A 19,096-nucleotide genomic window follows, 5' to 3' on the forward strand; every position below is an offset into this window, starting at 1 on the left:
ATATCAGCCTGAGGCGCGATAATTGCTGGGACTTGGGTGACCGCGGGCGACCCGGGCGGACGCAGCCCGGGCCGTGTTCCACGGAGCGCTGCCTTGATTTCATACTTGTCACACACTACCCCTATATCTCCAACACTATGGGTAGTGTGCAACAAGTATGAAACCAAAAGCGCCAACAGCGTTGGCAGCGCTCTGTGATACCCGGCCCCGGCCGTGACAGCAAATGGATCGGCAGTAACGCCCTTGCTGCCACCTGGTGGCCATTATTGAAAGCTTTGCTCTGTGCTCTCCCAATCACTGACAACAGCACACCGCCCGGCGAACACTATTAGCCATACGCAGTGTTTTTATATACCTTGTACGCATGTTGGTTATGTTGGTTAGGATGGGTGAGAGTTGAGAGGCGAGGAGGTTATGGGACTTTTATTACATTTTCTCGTTTCAGTTTTGGTTTACGTGCCCTAGTAACCAAATCAACATATCAACATAATCAACATAATGTTAGATAATCAACATATTCTGACCGATGTCTTTTTCTTTTAAATTAATTCTGGACCCTTTGAATGGAAGGATTCACAAATCACGCTCGTTGTGTTGGCCTTGCCCTCTCACTCTACCACCCTTCACACTTCAACTTTGAACCCGGACTGCTATAACATAACCAGGATACATGCTCTCACCACACAGAGCCGAATACTCTACCAGTACCAGCTAAGATTTGGGACTTGCATGTCGTCTCTTCAATATGCATCTAATATTTGAGAGATTTTCACACATAACTGCTAGAACGCATCCTTTTTGACGACGGTTGGGCAAACTAGGCTTCATAGTTCGTAATATTTGTAGGGTTCCGGGATGAATGACAAAAATGGAGGCATTAATAATTTCATTCTGGTGGGTGCAGTCCAAGGGATTTAATGTACGTAGATGCCCCTGTTCATCTCAAATTTTAAAATCTTGATTTTATTTGGCACCTCTATGACCATGATAAAATAGGCATCAAAACAACATTCTTTATCAGTTTATCCCTGATGAAGAATCAGTATGGAAATTGTAATGGGTCGCTAAAAGGTAATTTGCACATAGTGGCATAACCCTCGCCCTGGCAGGGCATTTTTCATAACACGGCCTGGCAGGGGGGGGGTCGATGCGACCCCCCCCCCTCGCGATTGGCTCCTATGGCACCTAGAAACACCAAATTTGGTAGGTAGGTGGGCCCCATGGAGTTCTCGCCCCTGTGCAAATTTGGTTGCTCTAGGTCAATATTTAGGGGGTTTTTGGGGGGTATAAATGTAAAAATTTCGCTAAAAACAGGTCAAAAGTTTTTCGCTTATAACTTTTGATCTGATTAAGATAGAGCAAAAAGAAAAGCACCAGTGAACTCAGCACGTCAAGGCGCGTCGAATGATATACTTTTTAGCTTGCTTAAGTGTACTTAAAGTTTTTCTTAAATTTTAAGTAAACTTAAATTAATAAATGAAGTTAAAGTTAACCAAATTGCATCATATCGCATATCATTCGATTCGGCTGATCACCAGGAACACAATGATACCATTTTAAAGCTCTAGCGTCATTATGTGCCAAGTTATTGGCAAAAACGTCATTTGACCTCAGTTGACCTCATTTGACCTGACCCATGGATAAGTAATCCAAACAAAGAAGCACCAAGTGACCTGCTGTTAAGTACTGTGGTTTCAAAGCACAAAAGTGATAGAACGAAGCGGATATCTCCAGTATTTTCCGAATTTAGTATTTTCCCATAGGCTTAACATTACGACGTAATGACCTCTAACTGACCTCAGGTCACTGACCTCAAAAAACCCGAACTATATGTTATACAACTCGGTGACCTTAGCACATCCTGGAAGTTTGAAGGAAATCAGTGCAAAACTGTGAGTTGGACAGGTGCGAAAAGAAAATTGAAATTTGACCATGACCTTGTACCGGTTTTTCTGACCTGGTGACCTGACCCAAGGTCACCCGGACCTGAAATTTTCAGGTCATATGCAAAAAGGTTGCCCCATAGGCTGTGCCAAATTTGGCGGCGCTGCGCGCCGCCGTTTTTACGCTATCTTCGAAAAACCTTAGGGGGGGGGGGGTCGCATCGACCCCCCCCCCCCTGCCAGGGCGAGGGATAAAATGTTACAGCTTAGTTGTGCCTTGTCTAGTATCTGGAAACCTCAATAAGGAAAAAATGTTACACAAGTCATCAGTCAGAAGTAGTATGCGCACCAATCCTAGATGCATTCAGCATTGCTACTGCCTAAACCCTATTATGACAATTATTTCTCAACTGTATCTCTTCTTTCAGCTCCAGCTTGTGAACTTTTATCTAGTTCTGGGTGCTGAACATAATTTGTTTATTAAGTGGGCCTTGCATAAGTGAATTGCAGCAGTGGTATGAAGTCGCCTCAGCTGCTGAAGCAGGGTGCCGAGGCGCGCCTGTACCGCACCACCTTTTGCGGCCGGCCTGCCATCGTCAAAGAGCGCTTCAAGAAGACGTACCGCCACCCGGAGCTGGACGACGCCATCACCAACGACCGCATCAAGGCAGAGGCTCGGGCTCTGGTGCGCTGCTGCAAACTTGGTGAGATCAAATGACAGTTGCTGTTGGGCTCAGGAAACAGAACTTCGACAGTTTTCGACAAACCGGCACGATGTTCAGGAACGGATAGGGCTGCGCCACGGAAAAGCCCATTCGATAGCTCTTTTAACCCGCGCCGGGCCGGTGCTCTGAGAATCCGCGCCGGGCCGGGGGGGGGGGTGTCTGAACACACACACCCCTTCTAACTCGGCTCCTGGGCCACGTAGCGACACGCGGTAAGCGGCAATCGAAAGAACGTCCAAAATAAAGACGAAAACACTTCGGTCATTTTTTGGGTCAGGTCAAAGGTCAGGTCACCAGAGGTCACCAAAGGTAAAATGTTGACTATTTCAACATTTTGGAAACTGCCGACGGCTATCTCGGGAACTGATAGAGCTACGGCGCCGCGGAAAAGCGCATTCGATAGCCCTTTTACAGACCTTTCTGAGTAATGTTCTCAGATTTGACCTTAGGTCAACGGTTTAGCCTCCAGAGGACAAAAACTCCAAAAATAGCCGTTTTTACGAAAAGCGTTTTTTCGGCAATAACTTTTGACTCAAAGGAGCCATGACAATACTTTTGCCAGCATCGTGTTCCTCTCGTCGAGACGCGTCGAATGAACTATAATTTGACCTTGAAAGGTCAACTTGAAAATTTGACCTCAGGTCAAGGTCAACCTGACCGGAAAAGGTCATGTTGCATATCAGTCGATCCGCAACGTCGAGCCAAACACATCTAAGGCGTTTTCAGGCGCTCTAGCACGCCTCTATCAGAAGTTATCATCGAAAAACTATTAGTTTCTGTTTCTAGTTTCTATTAGTTTCTAAAACTAATAACTATTAGTTTCTGTAGATTCTGTTCGTGACCTGAGATGACCTCGGGGACATAACGAGGGGTCACAGTTGCCATTTTCCGGTTCAGTTTGTCAATCTTACCTATATTTCGATGTTTGAGAGTGTCTAGAATAGCGTTCGTGCAAAACAGACGCCTTTCAATTTTCTCCCATCGACTTATAATGGATCGAGGTCGCAAAATCAACCTAACCTTAGGTCACCGATATCGAAATTCCGAGACATAAATTTTATAGATCATGTTGCTCTAATCAAGCGCTGAAAGTTTCAAGGCAATCGATCGATCGGTTGGTTTAGCTATGCCTAGCATTCTTATTTTTTCTGAGGTGAGGTCACTTGGCGTGATCTGGTGACCTGACCTAAGGCGACCTGGGTCTGAAATTTTCACAACATGTGCGGAAAAGATGCACGAACAGGTGTGCCGCCGTTTTTGAGATATCTGCGAAAAACCGCAGGGGGGGGGGGGTGTTCAAACACCCCCCCCCCCCCGGCCCGGCGCGGGTTAACGCTCTTTCTGTAGAATTTCCTCTGAATTGATGTAAGGTCAATGGCTTAGCCTGCTAAGTGCTAGGGTCAAAAACTGTCAATATAGACATTTTTTGTGGATTTTTTTGCAATATTTTTTTACTCAAAACTTGCACGATCTTACTTATACCAGCATCGTGTTCCTCTGTCGAGACACATCGAATGAACTATCATTTGACATTGAAATGTCAACTTGAAACTTTTACCTCAGGTCAACGTTATGACCTGAGGCCTGTTTCACTAACAAATCTGGCCTGTTTCACTTCACTAACACTGATCGGAAAAAGGTCCTGTTGCATATGATATCAGCCGATCCGTATCATCGAGCTGAACACGTCGCGTCTTAATTGCTTCGTCGCTCTAGCACGCCTCAAACAAAGCCTATTAGCTAAAAATTATTAGATACCATTTGCGACCAGATGACCTCAGGGACATGAGTAGTTGTCACGGGTGCCATTTTCCGGTTCAGAGTGTCATGCTTACTTGTTATTCGGTGTTTAAGGGTGTTTGGAATGACGTTCGTCCAAAGGATGCGCTTTTCAATTTTCTCCTATTGAATTGTAATGGAGAGGGCGAAAAATTGACCTGACCTTAGGTCACCAATGTCAAAATTCCGAGACATAGGTACATGTGCACACTGTTGCTCTTATCCATTTACTGAAAGTTTCAAAGCGATGGTCATGTTATGCTAATTTTAGGCTTTATAGACACATACCTACACTCTTCGTGACCGGCGGCGCCCGTTTCTCCGTTCCCACGTGCAGGGGTGCGGGCGCCGGTGGTGTACCAGGTGGACCTGCCGCGGCGCCGGATCGTGATGCAGGACCTGCCCGAGTGCAGCACGGTGCGTGAGGCCATCTGCCGGCTGTCGGCCGCGCAGGGCGCCGACTGCGAGCCGTTGCTGGCGCTGGCCGGCCGGCTGGGCCGGCTGCTGGCCACGCTGCACGCGGCCGGCCTGGTGCACGGCGACCTGACCACCTCCAACCTGCTGGTGGACGACCAGCTGGAGCACATCACCGTCATCGACTTCGGCCTGAGTGTGGCCGACGGCGGCGCCGAGGAGCTGGCCGTCGACCTGTACGTGCTGGAGCGGGCGGTGCTCAGCACCCACCCGCAGTCGGGACCGTTCACCGAGCACGTGTACACCGCCTACGAGCAGCAGTGGAGTGGCGCCCGGGCCGTGCTCGACAAACTCCACCAGGTGCGCATGCGCGGCAGAAAACGACTCATGCTCGGATGAGTGGCGTGTGACGTTCGTGGATGTTTTCTATGTGGCATTGTTGTACGTGGGGATTACGCCCAAGCCATTGTTTCGTCGTTTTGTCGTGAACTGACATGTTCGTCGTCGATTTGCCATTCGGCTCGCTCCCTGTGGCGTCTTGCAAGAGTTCTGCATTGTACGTAGGTCTGATATGTAACGTCACCTATGCAGAGTGTCACAGGTCATGAGAATACCGGCATATTTTGACAATAATGGTCTCGACTTTGATATTACGTCGATATAAATTACCCGAACAATACCGTAAGTAATAATGGAATATTTAAAACCCTCGTATTCGCCGTTTCGATAGTGAAGTGCATCACATGTGGCATCTATTTAATGAAAGTGAATAAAGGCATCCGAATTCAACGAATCTTTCTTTAGATCTTGTCAGTTTTTGCGATGTGATATTTGACGGCCAGGTGCTTTTGATTTGACATCGTTCAGCCATTCCATTTTGCTTTTTTTTTGCAATCATTTTCGGCTGGTCAAATGGAACAGCAGGTCATCGGCTTACATGGCCTAACCGTTCAAGTTGACTTCTTTTTGTGGAAAATATTGCTCTGCAATAATGTATTGACGAGAATATGTGCGAAATTTATTACACAATGCGCTGTTTGGATCAACTTTTGATGTGACGCATCACGTATTTGTTGGACAACAGACAATACAACTAATTACTGAACTAACACTGGTTCGGTTTGCCCTCACGCCCGCCTTCGGTTTACCCCCCGCCCGTCCCCTCCCAGTGTAGCCCCGCATCAGCCTGCCACAACAACAGCCCGGGGAGCACGAGAGACGCGCGGCGATCTCCGGTAACAGGAGTGCCTCTCCGGTGGCGAGGCGCCGCCTGTCGCTCGGCGGGTTCACGTTTCAGCCTGAGACAGCGGGTCGGTGCTGCGTGGGGGTTGGGTCGGGGAGAGGGAGTGATCAGTTGACACCCGGCGTTGTTCGCGCCTGGAGCGCCAGTGCTGTCCGGGGCAGAGTGTTCCGAAGTGGTGTTTGTGTTGGAGCGGCAGTCAGTGAGCGGCTGGTTTTCCGCACTGAGGCCAGGGCCATGGACTGGCTGGGTCGGGAGATGGACCGCCTGTTTGGCTCGGAACCGGAACCGGAAATGGTCTCACCCGGGCTGAGACGCGGCGGGAGCCTCGGCGACACACCGTCGGCCTCTTTCCAGCGACAAGGTATGGTCGTCTACATTAATTCTATGTTACCTGATGTTGTAAGCCGGTAGGTTATATTTAAAGGGACCCTCCCACCTTCAAAAAAGTTAATGAATTGGCATGAAAGTGATGTCGCTCGGTTCAGAAAGAGCAAAAACGAATATCTACCAAATTTTATCGAAAAATATTCACCGGTTTTCAAGATATTAGACTTTTACTTTTGTTTACTTTTTGGGATCTCCGCTGTTCCTAGCGACTTTATTTGAAAGTGCGGCATTTGTTGCGCGCAAAGCAGCATATACCACCGCGTGCTACAAAACGTTTTAGTCAAACATTTAACGGACGTTCGAAAGCCTGATGACGTCATCAGATTCCCGTAATGGTTAAGAGATAGGGACCACGCTGGTCCCACCCTGCAAGTAAAGGGAAGAAATTTCTTGAACACCATAAAGCTGCGGGGGTTGCGACCAGGATAAATGGTGGTTTCTGAGCCTGGCCGCAAACTTGGCTATCTCAACTCAAAACTAATGTTAAGGTGGGAGGGTCCCTTTAAGCCATGTCAATGTTACTGTTTCGCGAAATGTTCACCTACTTAAAGGTAGTGTGCCAGCTTTCTTGGACCGTATGGAGTTAATGGCCCAGATAAGGAGAACCGGATTTTTAGAACTTATCCATACCTTCAAAACTCATGGAAACGTCTTAAATTCTTCAAATTTTGAGTACCCCAGTGCGAAATTCGCCCCGACGGGTTGTCGGTCGTACCCCAACCACATTTCACACCACTATGAACAATAAATGCACACACTGAAATCGCTATTACCGATATGCTCATCCAATCAAGTTTCGATAAACCCGTTCATCATCATCTCCTGCGGTTTCGAACACGCCTGTTAGGTGGCTTCTGATGCTCGTCGGCATATTTACGTCTGGACAACGAGTTGCGGGGAAAAGTGCTGATTTTGTTGCAGTTTTAGGAGCCGGTGATTAGGCTGGATTTTTGGGTTACTTTTTCGTTCCGATTCATGTATTTCATAGTGTTTGGCTTTTGAATATTTTAGTTCTTTCAGATAAATATTACCTGCCTTACAACTTTTGTAAAAACGTTTCATTTTTTTATAAGCCGACGTTCAGAGTCCTAAAAATACATCAGCACTACGATCATTGTAAACAAACAAATGGAGCACCACGTCTTGGCTCTGTTCCAAGGCCATTTTTTAGTTTATCTGGTGGTTTTCTTACTCTTGTACGTCGTTTTGTTGGATGTTTTGAATATTGACTTATATCATATTTAAGAAGCATGTTGACTGAAAACAATCCGAAGTATCCAGGAGGCTGACAGAGGTCCTGACTCCTGAGCAATATCAATATCAAGTTGAACAAGTTATGAAATTTTGGTTGATAAACGCAAGGTGGTCGGGCTCATATATCAGCGACAGCAAGAAAAAGTAAAATTAAAAGAGCTTATTGGCCAAAAACAAGCTATAATATTGCAGACCTTGGAGCAATGCCTACTGAAGAGCACGCTGAGCAGGATCATGCCAGAAAATGTTGACAAATGACAGATGAGTGCATATTGATGTATTGGTATGGATATTGAATGATAACTTACAACAGCAAGATAAATTAGTGCTAACTTTCAAGTTAAAAATCTAGAATGAATGGACTTGGGCAGCTTAGATGCTTCATGCTATGCAGATTGTAATGTGCATCAGGTACTCAGTGTCTGGCAAATGAAACATGCGATCATCATTCCATTGCTACTGGAGGAGAAAGCTTGGATCACTAAATCCACTTTATCTTGATTTTGATGTTAATCATCACTGTATTTCTTGAAAAAAGGATTGTAGTAGAATTGTCAATGTGACAATCCATGCAACGATGTGATCATATAATGTGTTCAGTCATTCGTGATAGTGATTATTGGTCCAATATACAATGGCAAAGCTCTCAGTCTCAGCGTTTCTTCCTGCGGATGGCCAGCAGTGACTCAGAGCTTAGAAGTTTTAATTTTCTTCACAGGGCTGGGATAAAAAGTACTGAGGGTAATCTTCCACCAAGGAACTCTACTTTGACATGGTATGAGATGTAGGCAGAAGTAGGTAGGTGCTTAGTTCCTATAGTCAGTAGTTGTGTATGTTTAGTCGGGCTAGCTCAGATGAGATTGTTAGTTTTTTTAATTTGCCAAGTGTCCATAAAAATGTGACCTGAGCAATGAGCATTCTCCTTGACTAACCTGACAGCTGACCTAAACTCAATCATCACACATATTTGCAGCCTACCCAAGACCTGCATAGCAGTAGCACCCAGTTATAGGTAGGACTAGGTACTCACCCTAACATAATCTTACCTGCTAACCTTCAACTTGCCAAAAGTTAGCTCACATTGCCAAGCTGCATCCAGGGAAACAGTCAACTGAGGAACTGGCTCATTGGGTGGCTGGTGTGAGTCTGTGCATTTAAAGTGTTTCTTCTCTGAAGCTGCTCTGCACTGCTGTATGTCATGTTAGATGCTCAGAAAATGTGGGAAATGATTACTAAGCTACTTTAGTGCTTTGTTAATGCTCGAGACATGAACAAGTACAGATCCTGCAGGGTACAGCTATGAGTTAGGTGCTAGGTGACTGGTGAGTATGTTATGTGAATGTGCTGTTCCCTGTTTGACCATAGTAAGTATACAAACAAGCACAGGGTCACAGTTATATTCAATCTCCACATAAACATACAACAAAAACGGCCATATGGCCTAACTCCGAACACACCACAGATAACTTGAGCCTTTGCAGGCACAGAAATGTTTTGATTAACAGGACAGGTATACAATATATCCTCTGTCTTCGGGGGATCTTGCTGCCAAGTTGAGGTACGATGACTTAACTTCAGGATTGATCAACCTTTTCTTAGCCACTGCTTATATACGAGAAAGACCAAATGCTTGTTTGTTTTGATTTACAGGACATGTAAACAATATATCCTCTGTCCTTGGGGGATCTTGCTGCCAAGTTGAGGTACGATGACTGAACTTCAGGATTGATCAACCTTTTCTTAGCCACTGCTTATATCAATATACGCGAAAGACCAAATGCTTGTTTGTAAACTGCGTTGAAAATTTAATGATCCACCTTCAATTCTGACATGAAGGCACAAATGAAATAGTTCCCCCTCCTTTTGGAATACACAAAGCAAAATATTTAATAAATTTTAGTGGATTTAGTGGATTTTAAGTGTTAGTGGATGGAGTGGATGGACTGGCACTGATGAATTACACTGACGCTTATTCGCTTCATATTTTGTAACAAACGCGCTAAAACTGCAATATAACAGCACTATATGCTTCTTGACAAAATGCAATAGTATTAAAAATTCATGCCTTCATGCCTGATGGCATTCATTCTTGGTGGAAACGTAATTACAAAATATTTTGTAGTAAGTATTAAATTCCCGCCGAAAACAGTGCACGGTTTAAAAAAGAATCATTCCAATGACGGTCCATTCTTGCGGTCCTGAAATCGCCACTATTTCCGGCCTCTCCAACGCAACTCGTTGTCCAGACGTAAATATGCTGCTCGTCGAGGTCGGAATTTCCAAATACGCGTGGTGCGTCGGGCCGCGCGCTCTGACTTCGGCCAAGAAAAATGCGTCAGCTGATCATTGTCATTTCTGCCACTTGCGTGTGGTGAAATGGGGTCATAACTTATAAGACGGCTTTTTCATATCAATTATTTTACATAAAATCATATTTCAAACCATAAATAATGTTCGACAGCCAAATAAAAGAAACAATACCAATACGGGCTTACAGTTTAAGGCTCGACATTGTGTTGTCTACGATTAGACAGCTGATAACTCATTCCCGTACAGCCCTCAGCAGACTGCGTGGTAGGTATTCTTTTTTCGTTAATACCGATAATAACTCAAAGGCTATGCTATCAATCGGTCGGAACTCACTACAGATAGATGCGCCATGCTCCACTCCTTCGATTAGGTCTATCACTAAACAAAGTATGTGCCTTGTGTGGCAACAAAATGCAAAAGTTTGTTTTGGGGGCAAATATAAACTTTTGGGTTTTGTTGCCGAACTAGATGGAAAATGAATACGGTTATGATGCCAATTTAAGGTGCGGAGTCTCGCGCGTCTTGCTGTCACGATTTCCGAATGACCAATAGCATAGTATTCGCGTTATTGTCGTTTTTGTCGAAAAAAGAATACCTACCACACAGTTTGCAGAGGGCTGTACGTCGTATGGTCGTAACACTATAATGACCTTTGCTTATTGTCACAAGTGCGCCGCATTCGCGATTGTTGCCCGACGCCTGTTTGCAGGTGAGCCCACTACAGTTGTTATACATATCTAAAAACCGAAAAACTTTTAGGCGAAAAAGGCACTATTCCAGGCCCATTTTTGATTTTTTTTTTGCGATATTAGGTAAAAACAGAAGCTTCTTATCCTAGGAAAAATAAAATGGGAAATCTTTCAAAGGTGGCACACTACCTTTAATACTTCCTCATATCATATTCGTCAGAAATTGAAAGTTGAAACGACCGTCGGAGAACAGCCATTTGTAACAACGGCCATTTGTACACTACCGGTTTCTGCGGGCGTCGTCTAACGTCAACTCGTTGGACGCTTGAGCCTGACGGCTACGCGCCCTAACCCACGAAGAAGAAGAAGAAGAAGTCTAACGTCAACTCAAACTAACGTTTTACCCGTCGGAGCATCGTCGTACCCTAATGGGGATGTTCGCGCTAAGAGTTCCGAAAAGTCTCGCCAGGTGGCAGCACGGTATGCTTTGGACACAACGCGCCGGCCGGGCGCCGGGCGGGCCGGGGATAACACTGCGGGCGGCGACGGCGGCCGACGCGCCGCGAACGGAAACTGCGTTTCATGTCTTTTTCAGGTTCATCATTTTGCTAAAATGAGTAGCTACAGTTGATTTCGATAATAGGAAGACAATGACGCGTGTGAAAGGCAAACTACTACATCGTCATTGAGCGGAAGGAAAGGGAGCTGATCGAATGGTCACCAAAAGCTACGGAGTACGAAAGATACGATGTTATCACATATTTTAACTTACACAGTTGAAATTAAAAACCTTATTACATTCAGACATATATTCACACGCATGAAACAATCGATTTACAGCACACATTCCATGACAAGAACGCATACCTACGGTCTTAAGTTGACCTCTAGCGCTCGTCACTGTCAGATAAGTCAATCACATCCCTGTAGTTTGTACAGATTATTGACTTAACCCTTCATCCGGCATGCGTTCATTCTGTAATGATGGGCAACGAATCACCGGCGATTTCTGCGTGGCTCTATATGACATCCTCGTCCGTTCCCCAGGTCAATTGGTTCGGTGACTTTCAAATTATAATAGCAGGCCCTTCCTCGGTCAGGCTTGATGGATCCACCGTCACTTTGCGCGGTACTTTAAAGGCAGACTGTACCTTCTACCAACACGACTGACTGATTACAATCTGATGCGAAAGGGACAATATCTCGTCGGTCTATCAGTCAAAGTTTAATATTCAGCGACACAAGTGTGAAGGCTGCCTGGAAAACTTGCAACGAACTAAGTAAACTAAGCTTGGCTTGTAATGGGCACAAACTTGTAATAAAGAGGTACTTAATTAACAAATCCACAATGTTCTGTTCAGGCAAGTATCCTTCACATATGAAGCATTGCTATGACGACAGCTCTTCTAGAGCTGATTGATAGCTTTTGAAGGAAGCAGCTGAGTGGCTGAGCCCTACCATTCACCACTTATCACCTATGCAGTTCTCTATCACTAGAAAATATCTGCCAATTTGCTGGCTCTCATTTGTGTATGATGCAACACGCTTTGCATCAGTGATACTACGACACGAAATGTTGAACACTAGCATAGGTTGCAATGTAGATCCGAGGTGTCCCAGAAGCCAGAGCAAAACAAAATTGACACCTTAATCAACTTCATGATTGTGGCAAAACTCCACTGCTTGACTACACAGAGTACCAACTGTTTGCTCCTCTAAACTTTCACCGAAGGAAGTGTTGCTGATGTCATTTGTAGCAGCAGTGACACTGGTAGGTAACTTCAAATCACAGGATCTGGTAGCATCCATGCTCTTGAATCTGGATCTTATCAATGCAGCATTGCACCTGTGGATAAATGAAAAATGGCATAAGACAGTAGGGAAAGATCTTGGCAAGTCATAATGAGATACATATGTTTCACATGCATGGATAAAAGGACATTATATACTGAAGCAATTAGCAAAACATTGCAGTTTAAACACAGTTGAAATCTGATATGATGAACTGGATACAGTGACATCATCAAGACCCATGAAAAGTATTTGCAATTTTGAAATGCACTTTTATTGCAGTTACATATACAAATATTTTAGGTGAAAATTTATTTTTAAAAACAACAAAAAACTTGCCCGTATTTAGTTGCTAAAAAAGCTGAGTGAATATTCTAAAATATTGTTCACTTCAGTGTGAATCAAAACTTAGAGTAAACAATTATTTACCTGATGAAATTAAGATATTATATCAATAATGAGTAGCTTTAGGTGGTGATGAGTTAAAAAAAAAAACATTTTGCAAGAAAGGCTATCAGTTACTTCTGGATGATATACTGCAGTGCACAAGCTGTTCACCAACTCCTACCTGGTCTTTCAGTGGGATCCCTCTGTATGCACCTCAGATCTTCATCCACAGGGCTGGTTCCTTCATACGCAGGTCCTCTGCCTTCCTTGATTCCTCGGACTCCATCCTGACAACTCCGCACCAGAAGCATGATTGCACTGGGCACCTGGAACACCATGTGGGATGATCAATACTTGTAACAATTCATAAATGGTAGGTAGCTTAGTGTTCTATTACATATACCTCCTGGTTACTGGTGTCAAAATAGATCCTATTTGTCTTTTACCATCATAACCTTTATTTGCATGCAATATCTTTGATATCAGACAAAAGAACACTGCTAAAATGCTTGCAATGAATCTTATAAAAATGCATTGAATTTATACCATCATTCTCAGCAGCATGTATCATTGTATCATCTTTTAATGCCTTTCTCAAAGGGCAGGTCAACTTCCTATATTGATATGCCCATAAACTTACACAGGTGTGAGGTGAATTACCTCATATGGGCCATACAAGATCCAGCTATGAGTTAAGTTAGACTATTTTATACTCTTAATTATGCTCGCCATAAAAAAATGTCGGGAAACGTGTTACATCGATGGAATTACCGTTTGGAGTCGGTCTATCTTCGGCTTCTCGCCTCTCTTCGGCTACGTCAATTGAAGCCTTTCTAAGTCTCCTGTCCTTTGTAAACTTGCCTTTCCATGTTTGTGACACTTGCTGAATATAAATTCACAACCCATCTGAGCAAAATTCAAATCAATTGCTATCAAATTCACCGAAATTCAGTCCCTCGGACCGACACCGCGCACCGACTCCACAAGTGTAAAGCACAGTGGCGCATTCGCCGCCACAGTTTCTGTGTCCAAAGAAGGCAGTGCTGCCACCTGGTGAGGAAATAAGCCGAACATCCCCATTAGGGTGTGTCACTAGAAACAGATCAAGCGCTTCCGCTGATTTTCCTTGTCCCTGTGTCTATGGAAGCCCATTAGTGCAGTTCTTTTTCCCATGCATCGAAAATTCGATCGGCGCCAGCTGAAAGAAGTTCGGGATTTATCTTGGCGCCCGGCGTTGCAGTCTCCATGTTTGGCGTAATGCGTTTGATGACACTAACACCAGCCGCGCGCGTCTTCGCCTGTTAGCGTCGACAGACGCTGTCAATACGGATGTAAGCAATGCAAACGAGGCGGTCTCCTCTATTTAGACAACGGCTTCACAGAAAAGATGCATCTTTGCCATTCAATAGCAAACTGAATTCAACTCAATTAGCATTTGCCTACCTTACATGGTTCAGGGGACCGATTTTCTTGCATGCCTCCTTTGCGGAGATGTTGCCCGTCCGCACGGCTCTGGTGAGCTGATACAGCAGGAGTTTGCCGCTGCTGAGGTCGGCGATGATGTTGTCCGGCAGATCCAGCTCTGGGCCGCTCACCGGTGGGAACTTCACGGGAGAAAGACGGTGCACGGAGGCGCCGGCTCCCTTGCCCAACGGCCCCGTGAATGATCCGGGTCCACTGGTTTTGCCGTCCAAGTTCTGGAAAACTTCCCTGAGTACAAGCTCATTCGAGTGCAGCTGGCAGCTTGTCTCATCCGGCATCTTTCTCTCCATACTTTTTTCGGGTCGACCAGCAATTCTGTTTCGCCGCTCGCTACGCGACCGACATCCATCTAAAAACCATTGATGACGGCCCCTACAGCACGGTTGGATAAACCATACCTGTCAGTCAGCTGCCAGTGCAGTGTTTGTCATATCATCATCGTTTGAGTCTTTGATGCATTCCTTCATCTCAAATTCACTTGTGAAGTCTTCATTACTGTCGTTGGTGTCGGTCGTTGCCGACGAGTCTACCTGGCCTGTCTCGTCGATATTGACGCCGTTGGAATAGGTACGGAGGTGGGAAGGACCAGCTTGACCCACGTCGCCCCTCCCCTCGTTCCGCTCCCGTCTCATTCTAAGGCTCGCAGTCTTACGTCGTTTCCTCGTCTCCTCGTAGTCCACACCAACCAGTCTCATCTTCCAAACTCCTCTCTGGTCTCGAAGGAATGCTATTTCCGCTGGCGGTACCCGGTTTGAAAGCGGACAGGTAAAGCTTCGCCGATCTTTACAGCGGCAGCGGGCGATGTCAAAAAGCTTACGAAACAGACTCGCTTCAGAAACACTTTGTTTCGTTTGTCTCTCCCACATTCTTTCGGACACCTTGTTCGATCGGCGAAATCTTTCGTAAACTTGCTTTACCTTCCGAACCACATTGTGCATTTGTATCGTTGGTAATGTATGCCCTCACTCAACCACATTGCAACCACCACTTCCGCTGCTTCACGTAAACATGCAGTGACTGTCTGCTCTCTTTTTCTATTCTCTGCCAAGAGTCTCACATAGTTCACTACATCTCTGTTGGTAGGCAGATGATTTACCCGCAGCACACTGGGAGACCCGATAACAAAATGTTTCGCCTTGCTTCACCACGGCATCACTGCGGCACGGATAGTCCGATTCGATTGCGCCACACGCACTTCTGCTCACGCTGCAGCTGAAACCAGACTGACTCACGTTCTTTGCAAGCTCGTGTGTCTCAGGGAGACAGCACATGACTCGAAAGCCGACACGTTGTGTTGCCGACGGAGGGGTGATACCCGAGACCCCGCTCACGTTGCCCTCTGTCCATCCGTGCTCTCATTCTCCCTGCCCCACTCGTGATAGTCTTGCCAAGGCTGCAGCGTGATCCTATTTAATACAGTAGCGGCGGAACACCTTCAATTAAGGGGGGGGGGGAGCACTGCCGACTTTTGGTCCCATTCTTTCCATGCAACGCCCATAGGGCTAATGTTAAGATACCAAAATCAAAGGTGCCCTCCCCGTTCCGCCGCCTATGTCCTATTATATGGATCATCTGTGGGTCCCTGAATGGCCTTAACACATTAAGATAGCAGTATGTTTCGTCCGACGTCCACTTAAACAAGAAATAGCAATCGAATTTTAACCGTCAAACGGTGTTGGCCGCTACAGGCCGACGGCGAGTCATATGGCTGGTGTTAGCGCTACGGTACGCATTGTGTTCAGTATGGAGACTTCAACGCCGGGCGCCACGGGAAATATCGAAATTGATTGGGCCCGCGCCGCCTGAATTTTCGGTGCAGCGAAAAAAGAACAGTGCCAATGGGCTTCAATGAACCCAGGGACAAGGAATATCTGCGGAAGCGCTTGATCTGAGACAAAAATATTTGATATGACACACCCTAATCCCCATTATCTATACCTACCTAGGAATCTTGACCCGAAATTAAAGGGACCCTCCCACCTTCAAAAAAGTTTATGAATTGGCATGGAAGTGATGTCGCTCGGTTCAGAAAGAGCGAAAACGAATATCTACCAAATTTCACCGAAAAATATTCACCGGTTTTCAAGATATTAGACTTTTACTTTTGTTTACTTTTTGGGATCTCCGCTGTTCCTAGCGACTTTATTTGAAAGTGCGGCATTTGTTGCGCGCAAAGCAGCATATACCACCGCGTGCTACCAAACGTTTTAGTAAAAGATTTAAAAATCGTTAGATCTCCGCTGACGTCACAAATTCTAAGGGGGCATACCAATGCACTAGCCCCTTAGAATCCGAAAACTGCAAGTTTGAAATTCCATATCTCCGAATTAAAGCATTTGTCGATGTTGTGAGTGCCCAAACCGGTATTTGCAGGCCATGGCCACCAATTTGGCTATCTCAACTCAAAACTAATGTTAAGGTGGGAGTGTCCCTTTAACTAACCCTGGCTAGCCGTCCGAGGGGGGAGAGTGCCCCCTCAGGTTTTTCGCGACAGCTCGGAACATGCTGCATGCAGATGATAGAAAGGGCAGAAACATGGCATACCTGACCTTTGATTCAAGGCGGATCTTTTGACACCAACCGCATTTTTAGGTCAGGTCAGGTCACAGTAGCGGCGGAACACCTTCAATAAAGGGTGTGGGGGGGCACTGCCGACTTTTGATCCCATTCTTTCCATGCAACGCCCATGAACTAATGTTAAAATGCCAAAATCAAAGGGGAGCACAGTGCCCCGGCGCCCTCCCCGTTCCGCCGCACTATGTTTTAACTCGGGACCAAAACTGGCCAGGGCTCATAACTAAGAAACTATATGAGATACAGACATGTTTTTGGGCTCAAACGAAACGTTGGAGACTACCGATCATTTAAAGGGCAAAATGTGTCGGACCAGATGCTTATGTACTTGTTTATGACGTCAGAAGTGTCACGAAACATATAAAAATATTGTCATGTTCTAGCTATGAATGCACGAACATTTAGGTATCTGTAAATTTAGAGTAATCGCAAGTCTGAGCAAGGCTCATCGACGAGGCAAGTCAAGTTTGAGGACATGACCTTGTTAATTAGCGTTGATGACCTCAGGTGACCTTGAATACTCTAATAGGTATAGGACTTATTCATATATGTAGGACCTACAATCTTTATATTTATTTCAAAAACATTTCCAAACGTATATTTTGATATCAACTTGATTATAACCCGGTCTCCACTTTAGTAAGTCCAGAGTCTTGTATGTTTTACGTCACATGACTCACGGGCAGATCCAGCTAATCCGTTTGGAGAGGGCAGAAGTTTCCGACCCATTCGGTGACCCCGACCCACCGCCGCGCCGGTGACTTTACAACGCTTCACTACGTCTGCAATATGAATGCGTGCAGTTCAGGGAGTTCCATCTGTTATCAGCATACCGAGTTAAATAATGAGCAGCGAGCGGTCAGCTCCATCCCTCAGAATGGTTGTGACGGAAAGACCTGCTTTTCGTCCAGATAGGCATCGACGCCGTATTATAGGTAGGTATTTATCATCACCAAAAGCTTTGGGAGCGACAAACGGATAGTTTTGCCCACACGATTCAGCTATGGGGAGGGCAAATACCCACTATGCCCTTCACTGGATCCGCCATGGCATGACGTGAAATGGTAGAATGTATCCCAAACATCTTACCAATTCCTATTGTATGGTGCGTTATGTACCATGCAATGGCACGTAAAAGCACTTCATTGCCATATACTCGTATTACTGCAGCAATTAGCAAACGGACACTTTTTCATAAAGGTGGACACTGGACAGCACTAATGATACCATACCACCTACATCGAACGTATTAATACTGACTGAAGAGGCCGATAGTAACCCTGCCGAACGCAAACAGGTGATGGACGATCAAAAGCCGATCATCGTGATCAGCGATGCGTGCTGTGGCAGGTCTCATACAGTCACCTTTCAGTTCACAGTCCCATCTCAAACTGGGCACAATGAATATTTAATTGCGCTCCATCAGGTACTAAAATATGTTTATAAACTACCAAGCAAGCATGAGAAGCGACCATACAGCTCCAGAGCCCATCTATGAATTTGCTGCAATAGCCATGGGGTGGAAAGTTCCTGTTATAGACCAGGTACTATATATAAGTATACACAATTAATTACACCGATAATAATGTTAATATTCAGTGGCGGATCCAGGGGAGGGCAAAATGGGCATTTGCCCTCCCCAAAGCTAAATCATGTGGGCAAGACTGTCGTTTTGCCCCTCCCAAAGCATATAGAGATGATAAAATTGAATACGGCGTCGAGGACTATCTGGACGAAAAGCAGGACTTTCGGTGACGGCCATTCCGAAGGAAGGAGCTGGACGCTCGCTGCTGATGATTTATGCCAGAATGCTGTTAATAGATCGAACTCCCTGAACTGATTGCATGTAGATAGTGTGGCGTTGTAAAGTCGTTTGGTCACCTCGGTGCTCAAGGGCAGCGGAAATCCGGATAGAGGGTGCAGAGGTTTCAGCTCCAGACCCATGGAAAACATTGGAGTGCAAACATAGCTTTTTGCACCCTCCAAAAGCCGTATAAGAGGCCTCTCACACCACCAAATGCATTTTATCCTAAAAACCAGTGATCGGGAAACGAACGATCATGTGGGATCACCGATCATCAGACGTCCAGTTGTTGGTCACGAGCGCCCTATGCTGGTCTTTGGGCCCTCACCGGCTAGGAGTGTCCCGAACCGCGTTTGGTGCCCCATGACGGCATC

General features: G+C 45.6%; 2 protein-coding genes and 1 long non-coding RNA gene across 6 annotated transcripts in view; 2 read left to right on the top strand and 1 right to left on the bottom strand.

Annotated features, from left to right (window-relative positions):
- The first annotated feature begins 276 nt into the window (after positions 1-276).
- On the top strand, positions 277-5,590 carry LOC122387826 (EKC/KEOPS complex subunit Tp53rk-like). 4 transcript variants are annotated; one of them, XM_043378364.1, is made up of 3 exons: positions 277-358; positions 2,312-2,587; positions 4,725-5,590. In XM_043378364.1, the coding sequence occupies exons 2-3, from the start codon at positions 2,401-2,403 to the stop codon at positions 5,198-5,200; spliced, it is 663 nt and encodes a 220-aa protein (XP_043234299.1). In that variant the 5' UTR covers positions 277-358; positions 2,312-2,400; the 3' UTR covers positions 5,201-5,590. The 4 variants fall into 4 exon arrangements, with proteins under 4 accessions (XP_043234299.1, XP_043234303.1, XP_043234302.1 ...); XM_043378368.1 differs by having other exon boundaries at positions 350-379; XM_043378367.1 differs by lacking the exon at positions 277-358 and adding an exon at positions 359-389.
- A 378-nt stretch (positions 5,591-5,968) lies between these two features.
- Positions 5,969-19,096, top strand: part of LOC122387827 — a 28,764-nt gene continuing 15,636 nt past the window's right edge. Inside the window, exon 1 of the mRNA XM_043378369.1 lies at positions 5,969-6,405. Coding sequence (XP_043234304.1) covers positions 6,279-6,405 — 127 coding nt within the window. The 5' untranslated portion in view covers positions 5,969-6,278. The remainder of the gene's footprint in view (positions 6,406-19,096) is intronic.
- On the bottom strand, positions 11,479-13,873 carry LOC122387829. The gene is made up of 3 exons (XR_006257685.1): positions 13,634-13,873; positions 13,044-13,188; positions 11,479-12,530 (listed from the first exon to the last, which is right to left on the bottom strand). It is a non-coding gene; the product is annotated as an uncharacterized LOC122387829 (long non-coding RNA).

Source organism: Amphibalanus amphitrite, unplaced genomic scaffold, assembly GCF_019059575.1.
Source record: "Amphibalanus amphitrite isolate SeventyFive unplaced genomic scaffold, NRLGWU_Aamphi_draft 000299F_arrow, whole genome shotgun sequence".
In the NCBI taxonomy this organism is placed as follows: domain Eukaryota; kingdom Metazoa; phylum Arthropoda; class Thecostraca; order Balanomorpha; family Balanidae; genus Amphibalanus; species Amphibalanus amphitrite.